This window comes from Galleria mellonella, unplaced genomic scaffold, assembly GCF_026898425.1.
Source record: "Galleria mellonella isolate WM207_F2 unplaced genomic scaffold, CSIRO_AGI_GalMel_v1 utg80, whole genome shotgun sequence".
NCBI lineage: Eukaryota > Metazoa > Arthropoda > Insecta > Lepidoptera > Pyralidae > Galleria > Galleria mellonella.
The window spans coordinates 1,411,555-1,424,778 of NW_026442157.1; the positions used below are offsets into that span (position 1 = coordinate 1,411,555).

Below are 13,224 nucleotides of genomic sequence, written 5' to 3' on the forward strand. Positions count from 1 at the left end.
ATATTCATCCAGTCATACAGAGTACATGATATATAAAAAGATACGCTGTAAATTAAATGAAGCAAAGGAAAATTTTTTGACGAATGACATGACAGCACGCAAGCTATAATTTATTTTTACTACCATATTCATAGTCTAATTCTTTATTTCGCAAAAAGGAAATATTTATTTCAATTCAAATTGCTATAATATTTAGTGGTGTTCAATTTATTTTTATTAGTATTGAACTAGGTAGATATATATTTTTGACCGGTTAAATATAAATGGATGATAACTTTGCTTTGCTTCCTTTTCGCTCGTTATGTGAAAAAAATTAAAATGGCGGGTGGTATTTGTTCTTGATATGATTTTAGTTTCATTTTATTGATAGTAATATTGTGCCTGATACTTACCTAAAATAAGATATATATATATATAAAGAAGTTGTTTAGCTGCTGTATCTCAAAGAAAATAACAAGTAAAATGGCATCAGACGATGAAATGTTTGTTATAATCGTCGACGATGATTATGATGATTTAGAATCTAGGAGTGAAAATACAAAATTTCTGATGAATTTTGAAGTTAAAGAAGAACCTTTGGATGAAGATACCGAAAAAAAAGTTGATACTGATATTTTACAAATGGCATTAAGGTATGGGCAGGTAGAATATATTTTGCCTGATAATTCTAATACAAATCGTATTAATGAAGTTCAAATTAAACTAGAATTAATAGAAAATTGTAACGAAAACGCAGTAAAACAGGAAGATCTTCATCCTGAAGAGAGTTACAACACAGGTGAACAGGAGGATGATGCAGATCCTGACCAAGGTGGTGGTACTCATAGCGATGAGGAATATTCCCCTGAAGTAGAGTATGTGGAAAGTGATGATGTTATATCTGATGACAACATCAGAACATTTGAAGGATTTAATAAAAAAGAAAGTATAGTACGTGTTTTGAAACCAGAACAGTGGATATCATTTGTAGATGTTTTAAGACATAAAAATCCAGAGCTCAAACAAGACTCGACTAAGTTAGTGAATGCTTTGGTGGAAGTTATGAAAGGAATTAAAAGACCACCACCACCTTCAAATTACTATGTAATGAAAAAAGACCTTTATGAGTAAGTAAAAATATAAGATTTGTAATAAATTTATAAATAGATATAATACTAGCAACCCACCCTGGCTTTGTACGGGTAAGTAGTGTAGAGATCTCTAAATTTTCTTAATAAAATATACTCCATTTTACCCTTTCATAATGTAGTTTTCTATGACTGAATAATTTTTTTTTTTAAATCAGTAATGTATTTTTTTATTTTATCTATAATTAAAAAAAAAAAAAAACTTATCTTTTTGATTTCCTGACTACTTGCTTTAATAACTAATTATATTGCTAAGTTAGTGAAAGTTTGTTATTGCATTTGTATATGTAGATATTTTTATTTTAAGCTTTAAATTCTAAGCTGTTGGTTTTTCAATAAATAAGTAGATATAAATAATATATTAATTTAGACTTATTAATATTAGTAATAAATATAGTACTAGTTGCCTTGCAGACTTGAATTGGATAAAAAAATATGGACCACGTCATTAACACATACCATTTATGTCATTTGCCATTTTTCATGTCATTTACCAGAGGGAGACTTTGTACAAAAGTCGTTTGCTTGTGCACCTCTGTCCCATTTGTGTTTCTATCGTGTAGCAGTTGTGTTTGCATGGCTGTGTTTCAGTTTGAAGGGTGGAATATGGTGGGATATTTTTTTATAAAATACATAAAAAAAAGTTCATATCCTATGTGGTAATTGTGGTGTTATAATATGTTCCATATTTTATTTAAATATGTTTAGTAGTTTAAGTATGCAATAATTATGTAACCACTAATAATGATAAGTGGTTGCGTAATTGTTGCATGCTTAAACTGCTACTCTATGTATTTTTTTTTCTTCTAGACAGAGCAATTAAAAAAACATGTGTACCTGTTCACGTACAAAAATTCATTAATTTCTGTATAATTTATTTTTTGACTGTAATGTCAAATATAGCCAATTTTAAATGCACCGCCTACAAAATTTTCGGCTTTCTTCATGGTTGACTAGTAGAGAACGCTATTAGGTGTTAAGTCTGCCATATGTATACTTACTTATATTACATATATGTACATAGAAGTTTAAATAAAATAAATAAGTATTTTGTTGATAGATAAAAACTGACTGTCTGCACTGTATTCTGTATATTTTCAGGTGCGTATTTTGTGGTGCTCGCACAAAGACAAACCCTGCCGCCTGGCTTCACTATCAAGAAAAGCATGGGAAACGTTACCTCACCTGCTTTGCTTGTGGCATGACGTTCAGAAGGTATGTTTTTTATTAAACTGCAACTTAATTAAAAATAAATATTTAAAAACTTAAATATATAATACTGTATATGAATTGACATCCCCTTCTATTTTAGGTAAATAGAATTATATATTAGACCTATATTTAAGAGCTTCAAGTAAGTGCAAAGATTCTTACAATCAACTAGTCCATTATTTGCATAAGTATGAGTATTGTTATTATTACTTGTATAATTCCACCAGAGGGAGACTTTGTACAAAAGTCGATTGCTTGGGTATTTCTGTCCCATTCATGTTTCAACTGTGAAGCAGTTGTGTTTGCATGACTGTGTTTCGGTTTGAAGGGTGGGATATGGTGTGAATTTACTGGGTACAGAGGAATAACATTGAGTCCTCAGGAATGGTAACGCATGGGAGGTATCATGGGCGAAACAGTATACTCTGTTATGTCCATGGTACTGCTCATGTCTATAGGCGACGGTTACCACTTTCCATCAGGTGGTCTATCAGGTTGTTTGCCATTCTAAGTTGTATAAAACAAAACAACTGTGTTCCATCATTGGTGGGCTAATGATTTTATCATTATAAATTATAACAACATTTCTAAGTTGTTTTTTAAAAATTTTATAAATTATTCAGGTAAATCAAAAAATTGACTGTGTGAATGGAAGTATTTGGCATTTCATTGTTACTTTTTTTATGTCTATGTCCCCCGCGAAGTACCAATTTGGTTTTTGGGAACAAGAAGAAAACGGGGCCAAATCCGGCGAATAGGGGGGTGTTCGGTCACCGTAAAGCAAAAACTCACGGACAACAAGAGAGGTGTGGGCAGGGGCATTGTCGTGGTGAAGAATGTATATGTACTAATGATAGAATTTTCCATTATTCTTGATGGACAATCCCCGAACATTCAACATTGTCTTGACATTTGAGCGGGATTTTCTTGATTTTTTTGTTCGTGGTTCCCCGGATGTCTTCCACTCTTTGCTTTCTTCTTGCCGAGTTTCGAGAGAAACTTGATTACGACGCGCTGCTCTTCAACGGAAGCGGGCTCCATGCCGACGGGGTTTCGTTAAAAGGTATCACAGATGGCGTGACAACTCCCCACTCCTCTTTCTCGCATTAGAACACTTTTATGTATAATATATTATTTTCTATTATTAATAATGTAGAAAACTTACATAACCAATTGTAAATATATATTATATATGTATTTATGTGTGTAGGTTTATTATTATTTATTTATTGTATTATATGTTAAATTTTTACTATTTATTATTAAGTTTATCTTTAGCTGTATTATGTATTGTGTATTATGTATTAAATCTTTTAATGCGTCCAATATAAATTATGTACAATAAAGATATTTACAATACAATAAGGCAATATACATATATTGACATAATTCATTATTAATTCAGCACAACAAATTTATACAAACACGAGAAACTGTGTCCAGCACCAGACGCTACCGTCGTGTTAAAAGCTCGCGCGCTTACCCTCGGCCGTAAGGGGCGCAGTCGTCCGTTCATGCCAAAATACGATAAAAAAGCGTATGTATCATTCATTTGTAAGCAATTGTTAAATATTTTTGTTTTTCTATGTATACATAGATGAATTTATATGCAGGACGAATACATAGAAAGTTTATTAAGTCTATTATAGGAAAAAAAAATAAAAGTATCTCAAATTGTATTCTTTCTAGCCATTTAGTCTTCGGTAATAAACTTACCTTTACAATTTGATTGTAGTATAACGCAATTTAATAATCATTATCATTTTAAATTTTCAATTTATATTTTTCCGCAGGCAGCAGAATAAAACACGGTAAGTAAATTTCTATCTTTATTCTTGTTTCATTTATATTAATTTTAAATCGACGCAAGTTGTGTTGCCGATCTTCCGTCGACCAAAGATTGGCGTGCCGGCGACGTTCTACAGTGTTACGTCGACGTAATGACCAATAATCGTGTAGTGTGATCGAGATTAGCTAGTTGTATGCAATTGTTATATTGGCGTGTCTTTTTTTTTTGATGGGTGAAAATGGAATGGCTGCCCCGCTTGTGCTAACGGTATACGCTGGCGGAGCACCAGTGAAGGGTGATAGATGAGAATAAAAACGGGCCAGTTAGCCGATCATGATGAATTCATCAAAAATTAACCATGATAGTTTCCAGGTGGAATCGCGTGGAGGTCCACCTGGTTGGGTATATTGCTAGCAATAGGATTCTTAGTCTCCATTACTAACAATCCCTTTCCCCCTCTATATTGGCGTATCATCGCAGACGGAAGTTCGGTCTAATGTACAATTGTTCTATTAAATTACATACCATTTACTAATATTGGTCGCACTCAACTCACTCAACTCGAGCATTCCATAAACGGACCGCCGCGGTTTGCTCGCCGATTTTCCGTCGATGGAAGATCCGCTAAATGTGACGCTTGATTTTTGTGACTTTGAAGTTCTGTAATACTTATAGTTATATCTATGGTGTACAGATACCCATGTGAGTTGTGTTCAGCGGTGTTCAACAGCAAATACAACTTGAGGTCGCACGAGTATTTACATCGCGGCGAGCGGCCGTACCGTTGTCACGCCTGCCCTGCTGCGTACACAAGCGTATCTGCTCTAAGGGTAGGCTTTTTTTTTGCTTTACCTGAATTTACAGTAATAAAAAAAACGCTCAAACGCCATTAAATCTGGGACTTACTATATTAAAAAGTGATGAAAAATAAACGAGACTGATTCTACGTAAGAAGGATAATCCGACTTCTGCAAACAATCAGCTCATGGTTATAGTAGGGGAGCCTGGAATGCTATATTTGTAGTTACTGAAGCGTCATGGTCACCTATTGAATTGTGAAGATTAGGTTCTAAAACGGAAAAAATCTATGTGAAGTTTACATTTCGAGGGGGGGGGGGGGGAAGAGCGTGAGAGATTTTTCAAATATGTAAAAAAAAAAGCCGGTAGATATTAATCTGACGATTAACTAGTGAGGGGTGGGTGGCCGTAAAAAGGAGAGAAAAAACAAAAAAAAAAAGGAAAGTTATTTGAGCGTGTCCGATATTTACAGTGAATGTTAAGTGAGCTTAAAGAAAAAAAGAGGTTCTAAACTCAGTAGTACTTTTTACAGTTATGAAACAATTACAGAGGGAGACTTTGTACAAAAGTCGATTGCTTGGGTACCTCTGTCCCATTTGTGTTTCAACCGTGAAGCAGTTGTGTTTGCATAGCTGTGTTTCGGTTTGAAGGATGGGATATGGCGTGGAATTACTGGGTACGGAGGAATAACACCTGAGTCCTCAGGAATGGCAACGCATAGGAGGTGTCATGGGCGAAACAATATACTCTGTTATGTGCATGTGTACTGCACATGTCTGTAGGCGACGGTTACCACTTTCCATCAGGTGGGCCTGTCAGCTCGTTTGCCATTGTAAGTTGTATAAAAAAAAAACAAAAAGTTAATAAGTATAATGTTATAAATTGATTGCAGCGCCACGAAGCGAAGCATAGCAACATCAAGTTTATATGCGATCACTGTAAACGAGAGTTTGTATCGAAAACTAATCTTGTCACACACATGGATACTCATCTACGTATGTATTGCTATTATATTTATATTTTTTAATGGGTGATAATGGAATGGTAACCCCACAGGTGCTATCGGTATACACCGGCGGGGCACCAGTGAAGGATGATAGGTGAGGATGAAGCAGTTAGCCCATCGTGACGAATTCAACAAGAATTGTTCACGATGGGTTCCAGGGGGAACCACGTGGAGGTCAACCTAATAGGGCATATTGCTGGCAATGGGGCTATCAAACTCCATTGCCAACAATCCCTTTGCCCCCTGCTATTATATTATAATGATTTTGTATTTAATTTGTAATAACAAGTTGCTTATGCCGTGTTTCTATGTAAGTATTCTATACCGTGTGGTCCCGGCATAGAATAGGCCACCCCTTCCTATCCCGTGGGTGTTGTAAGAGTCGACTAAGGGAGGGTGAGGGATTGGCAGGAGCGTCCCTCTTAAAACATCTCTAAAGCCTAACTGCAGTTGCCAATCCGCCTGCCATGCGTGGCAACTACTGGTAAAATTCCTTATGGAGAAAGATTATGTCCAGCAGTGGACAGTTAACTGAGATATTCACGATAAAATAATATCCATCACCACGATATCAGGTTTGTTCGCAATACTGAGAGAAGTACGGCAAATGATGGAGGACTTGGAGACTCAGTGTTGTTGTCTGAGTGACTCTCCGGGATGGCGTTCGACAGATGTGCCATCCTTCAGAATTGGGTAATTGTTCGTCTTAAACCTGAGTATTGCACAGATAAATCCGAAGAGATCACCACTGTAAATATGAAGGGCTTTGAATTGAATAATCCTTTGTCACATTCTATGATGTCTCTTTTCTCCAGAAAATATGTCCTGAGGCTGTCAATCTCGCGGTTGTGCATGGTCTTAACGCTTAACTTGGGGATATACAGCCTCATGACTGACTAGTTGTACTCGTTGGTTGAGTTATTGGGATTCGTTTAAAAGTATATAAATGCACTGTACAATATATGAATAAATGTAAAGTAAAAGTAGAGGTTTTTTTTTTTTTTTAAAAGTTTCTAGTATTAAATTAATGACTCCAAGTTATAAGTGTGTATCCAGACTTATTCTCAAAAATAGCAACGCATGAGGTGTAATAGACAATTGAATATTCTATTATAAGACATCCGTTTGTCATAAATTGTCACTAGGCTTAACAACACTTTCTTGTTTTTCACAAGTGATACAGGAATGGTTACCACGTTTGCGCTATTGGTATACACTGGCGGGACAACAGTGAGGGATGATAGGTGAGGATGCAAGCAGGTCAGTTGGCCTATCGTAATTAATTCATCAAGAATTATCCGCAATATTTTTTATTTTTTTATTTTGATGGGTGTAAGTGGAATGGTAACCTCGCCTGCGCTAACGGAATACGCTGGCGGAGTACCAGTGAAGGGTGATTGATGAGAATGTAAACAGGCCAGTTAGCCCATCATGATGAATTCCTTAGGAATTAACCATGATAGTTTCCAGGGGGAACCGTCAGGAGGTCGACCTGGTTGGGTATATTGCTAATAATGGGATTCTCAGTCTCCATTACTAACAATCCCTTTCCCCCCTAACTGCAATAATTATCATGGGCAACTGCATACAGGTCGAACTAAGATGAGAAATTTGCTAGCAACGGGGCTAGTCCAATTTCTTCTCCCCCTACTTTGTTATTGTCTACAACAAATTGTAAAGATATATAAATTGTGTACGCAGCGGAGCCCCGGTTCGCGTGTGACGCTTGTCCGCGGCGATACGCGACTCGCGCGGCGCTGCAGCTGCACCAGCGCCGGGAGCACCTGCGGCTGCCGCCACCCTGCGCCTGCCAGCTTTGTCCTAGAAGGTAAATTGAGTAATATTGTCTCCTATCAATTATATCAGAAGGATATATACTGACTAACAGACTCCTGCCAGCTCCGTCCCAGGAAGTAACTCCTGCCAGCATGTCCCAGGAGGTCAAACTGTATGGCTGAAAGGATTTAAATGAAATTTGACGCACATGTAGGTTATATACGGTTATATATGGACGGCCCACCTGATGAAAGGTGGTAACCGTCGCCTATAGACATGAGCTGTAAACATAACATAACATATACTGTTTCGTCCATAATACCCCCTATGCATTACCATTCCTGAGGACTAAGGTGTTATTTCTCTGTACCCTTTAAAATCACACCACAGCCCACCCTTCAAACCAAAACACAGCCATGCAAACACAACTGCTTCACGGTTGAAACACGAATGGGACATTTATAAACGTTTTAAAAAAAGTAGTAAGATATGAATTTTTTTTTCAGATATCCACGTATGTCAGTATTGAAAAATCATATGAGAAAAGTGCACGGGATGGTTTTGATGACACGCAGGGTGAGTTGATTTTGTGTTATTTAGGTTACTTAGATATTTGCATGATTGTACCCTAAGTTTTATCAATAAAAGTGACAAAGCCACAGCCACGGCCACAGCAGAATATCAGTGTTTTGCTCTTTTAAGGGCAAAGCAATAAACTGAGTTGTGACCATTTTGTGTTACTATGGCACACGCATGAAGGAAGGGAAAGAAAGGAAATTGTTAGTTTATATATATATATTTTTTTTATTGTTTTGTGCTTTTCTATTTTTATTCTTTTGTCTCTTTTACTGTGTATTATGTGTATGTTTTTTTATTGTAATTTGTGTGCTGTAAGTAATGTAAATAAATTATCTATCTAAACATCCTATTTCTTGATTCTGATCATGGATTGTGTACCGAATCTTGCTTCTGTAGGGTTTGTTACACCATCACATATCGAGCTGTTATAAAAAAAAGCATGGAAATGATGTACTGGAGTATTGATAGTAGTAACTACGTTTCTATCATTAGAGGCGTCACTCGTGCGTTGTTAGTAGCATGTACAAATTTTACGTTTTTTTTTTGCATCAGCACAGTCCTCACCAGGGAAGTTCAGGAGATACCAGATTTCATTTAACCAGTGATGAGATTAAAGTCCATTTCTCCTTTTTTGTGTAAAAACATTTTTTTTTTATTCTTTCTCTATTCTTTATTGTACACAAAAGGCTATTGAAATGGAAAAACAAACATGATAGCGCACAAAGGCGAGCTTATCTCCAATAGAGATTTCTTCCAGCAAACTCAATATGAGAAAACTGACAGTGTATTAGTAGTTACAGTCATACATGTGTACCATTAGGCTTAAATGTTATAGGTAAAAATATTGTTTTAGTTTATTGATGCTCATTCTTTTTTCTATATTGCCAGTTTTTTATGCTGTGATAACGAAATTGTCACCTCTCTTGCGCTATCGGTATACACTGGCAGAGGACACTAATAAGTAATGATATTGGCCCATCGTGAGCAATTCATAAAAAATTTACCACGATGGTTTCCACGTGGAGGTCCACCTGATAAGAGTATATTGCTAGCAGTGATATTGTTTTTTTACTGGTTACAATGGAATGTTGTCTCCGCCTGCGCTAACGGTATATGTGGATAGGTGAGAATGAAAAGATAGGTATATTGCTGACAATGAGATTGGTAAACCGTATTACTAATAATCCCTTCTCCCCCCCCCCCCCTTCTCCCCCTGCAGTGATGCTGTTAGACCCATTACCTACAATACCTTTCCCCCATTACCGCTTGTTAGATAAGGTCTCTTCTAGGTCTTTCTAGTCGATTCTCTGATTATCCAAATTGTTAATATTACAATGTGTTTTTTTTGCAGATGTTTTTCAAGCAACTACCATCGCTACCCGACTCTCAATTAGTGCAACCTAACGCGCCCACAACTAAAATTAATTTAATAGAACCTGTAGACAAAGATGAAGAGATTTTAGACGAGCAGACAGGTTTGATTCAACGGAGAAACTTAAACGATGTAATGACGTCACTGACATGTCCGGTGTCTTACATATTCACCAAAATAAAGGATGGTATGCAGAATGAAGACGATAGGGAAAGGAGAAAAAACCGAAAGAAAAATAATAAGGCGTCATAGAGCATTATATATATATATATATATATATATATATATATATATATATATATATATATATATATATATATATATAACCTGCTTACCCTACATTTTTTATTAATCTATTCCCTGCATTCTACATAAATTACAAACGAATTTATTGTTTTTTTATTTTTTATTTTACACATTATTTAACAATTTAAATATGTCTTTTTATCAAATGTAATAATTTAAAAAGAAAACACAAAAAGTGTTTTACATAAATTCATTTTTAAATTAGTTATTTATTTATTTATTAAGGACAATAGCACATTATTACACATGATAATATTATACATAAAGTTTTAAAAATGACCCAAAAAGTTTTAAAATAAAAACAAAACAATTGTGTCAAGTAAACAGAAAAACAACAGATAGATACGTTTTCGCTGCCGCATGCGGCATGCATGCATGCATGTTCTTTCATACGAATATTATAACAAAAACTTGTCTATTCGTTTGTCATTTGTATAGAACTCTCCTAGTCCTACTATTCAGTCAACTGACTGAATATAGATAGATACAGGTGTAAAAGTTTGAGTACATTAAGCCGAAATCCAAGAGTAATAATGTAATTGTACAATTTCTCCAAGGAACTATAAAAAAAAAATGTATTATTAATTTTTTAAAAGCCAAAAATTAAAAAAAAAAATTATATGTCAATATATATTTACACTCTGTGGGAATACTTTATATAGTATATGCATTAAGGTGCAAGTGACAGGACATTAAATCTATAGAAAAAAATACCAAATTTTTTTTTTTGATGTGTGAAAATGGTATGGTAACCCCACCTGCGCTAACGGGATATGCTGGCGGAGCACCAGTGAAGGGTGATAGATGAGAATGAAAACAGACCAGTTAGCCCATCATGATGAATTCATCAGGAATTAACCATGATAGTTTCCAGGTGGAACCGCGAGGAGGTCGACCTGGTTGGGTATATTGCTAACAATGGGATTCTCAGTCTCCATTACTAACAATCCCTTTCCCCCCTTCCCCCAAAATCTTTATTGATTCAATAAAACATTGTGAACAAATATCAGTTACGATTTTTAGTTTGACATTGATTTCAATTTTATGAAAATTTATGGATCGACGCCCTCCTCGCTTTTAATTGCTGTGCCCTACAGGGTCTACAATATACTATACCAATTACTAACGTCTTTTATAATAATATTGTAGAATGCAATAAATAAATTGAATTGAATTCAAAAATATAGTAGAAAATGCCATAAATTGTTAGCCCTCCAACGAACCATGCTACGAAGCGCAGGATATATTGGAATTGAACTAAAATATACATAAATGATCATAATTATATTTGTAACAAGTCTAATATGCCCTTTGAGAAAAATTCTTCAGTTACAAATGGTACTTGGATTAAGACTTTTTATACTTTTTCTTGTTATTCCTTGTGCCCTTAACAAATTTAGTTAGGAATTTGTTATCTAGTTTTTATTGTGCAGTATAATAAAGACAAAGCACTGACAGAACAAGTTTCAGTTGGTGTGTGTAGCAAGACTATATGTGTCAAATGTAAAAGCTGTGATACAAGCATTGTGCATCACAATATCACATCACATACTTTCTTATAATACATACATATTAACTTATAATCTGAGATGCATCAGGTTTTTTTTTTTAATGAATACAATGGTAACCTTGCTTACACTATTGGTACGTGTGTAACTGAAATATATATATATATATATATATATATATATATATATATATATATATATATATATATGTACATATTTTTTTTTATTAAAAAAATTTATAATGAATAAACTGTTAACCAGTGTGGCGGTAACTGTACTAATAACTTTGTATATTTGATTTTAAAATTTAATTATACGCTGTCGGGGTACCAGTAAAGAACAATATGTGAGATATCAGGCCCTCTAGACAAGTGGCAAGCGAATTCGTCGATGGAATCGATATTGCTAGTGAATCCGTGAGTTAGAATGGAACATCCGACATTGCTATTTCATTCTATCTCACGGACTCGCTAGCTATGTCGATTCTAGCGACTAATTCGGTTGTCACTTGTCTACGAGGGCCAGGTCAGCCTGGTTTCTGGGAAAGTCAACTTACTAGCAAATGGGGCTGTAAAACCCCATTAGTAACTACGCTCTTCCCCTCGGTAGCAATGTTATGACTTAACATTGTATTGTGTAATATGTACTAACATATTTGAGGCCTATAAAATGAAAGGCAGCTAAACGTCATAAATTTGATTTCATTTTCACTCTGTATTCAAATATAGAAGGAGTTCTATTAATTAAAATCCAAATTATTACTAATATTCTTATTTTTTTTTCAATACGGTTAAAGATATAGAATATCGTTCCATATCCTTGACAAAATATTAGTTTTTGTAGTTTTCTGAACATTTAACGGACTTATTTATTCTTACTTACTTATTCTTACTTTCCTATACATAGCCCAATAAAAAACAACTTTATCAAGCTATTTGACAAATTTACAAATTAACAAATACTAGAATGCAATAATATAAATAAATATAATATGTTTATTTGTTTATGCATTGTTATTTCAATGAAGATATGCTAAGATTTTTTGAGTCGAGTATAGAAAAGTAAAATATATATGTTCTCGAAATGTGTCATAAAAACAACATTGTCTAACAGCTTCTTTGTAGATCGCCATTTATAGGTATTTATAAATTTAGTTTACTGGTGCATAAGCAAACTACAATTTGTTATAATTTATTTATCTTAATTTCCTTTAAAGTGTTGAATGAAATACATCCAGAAAGATCAATTTAAATATTTGTTTTATTTAATTTATATAATATATTTAAAGAACTCGATACACATGTTACTTACTTGGTAAGTAATAAAGCACACTTTTGGGGAGGGTGAGGAGAGTGGTATATTGTTATATCAAATAAATCGTCATAGTCGTAGAATACTGACGGATCTGACAAAGGTTACATATAAAGATCAGTCAGTATTCTACGACTATGACGATATATGATTATAACAAGGCAAGCTTTTTGGCTGTCCTTGTAATTTATTATTTTTATTACCCATCTGGGAAGTTCAAATCGATTTCCACTTGAAGTATCCAAGTCTAATTTAGGGTTAAAAATTGATAAGCAAAATAATTATATTTAGATGATCCATTCTTCTAACTCAATTGTATTGGGCACAAAGATTTTTTTTTTCTCCGAAATATAAAGTCTCTAGTGTAGGAGGGAACTGATTGTCTTACATAAGCAGTTTGTATATTGGGTACTTGGTGATATAACTATACTTAGAGGGTA

At 34.5% G+C, this 13,224-nt stretch overlaps 1 protein-coding gene across 1 annotated transcript; it reads left to right on the top strand.

Moving 5' to 3' along the window:
- Window positions 1–99: 99 nt before the first annotated feature.
- Window positions 100–12,741, top strand: LOC113520830 (zinc finger protein 836-like). Its single transcript, XM_052901766.1, has 9 exons — window positions 100–1,106; window positions 2,229–2,342; window positions 3,745–3,876; window positions 4,133–4,150; window positions 4,823–4,958; window positions 5,819–5,921; window positions 7,634–7,760; window positions 8,215–8,284; window positions 9,639–12,741. Exons 1-9 carry the CDS (start codon window positions 463–465, stop codon window positions 9,909–9,911), a joined length of 1,617 nt encoding a protein of 538 aa, XP_052757726.1. The 5' UTR covers window positions 100–462; the 3' UTR covers window positions 9,912–12,741.
- The last annotated feature ends 483 nt before the right edge of the window (window positions 12,742–13,224 follow it).

What these genes read in the sequence shown, in the direction of transcription:
- LOC113520830 (XM_052901766.1), top strand. Translation starts at nt 463, where the DNA reads ATGGCATCAGACGATGAAATGTTTGTTATAATCGTCGACGATGATTAT. An exon ending in TGCCAGCTTTGTCCTAGAAG is followed by an intron (nt 7,761 to 8,214) that starts GTAAATTGAGTA and finishes TTTTTTTTTCAG; the next exon opens with ATATCCACGTATGTCAGTAT. An exon ending in TGGTTTTGATGACACGCAGG is followed by an intron (nt 8,285 to 9,638) that starts GTGAGTTGATTT and finishes TTTTTTTTGCAG; the next exon opens with ATGTTTTTCAAGCAACTACC.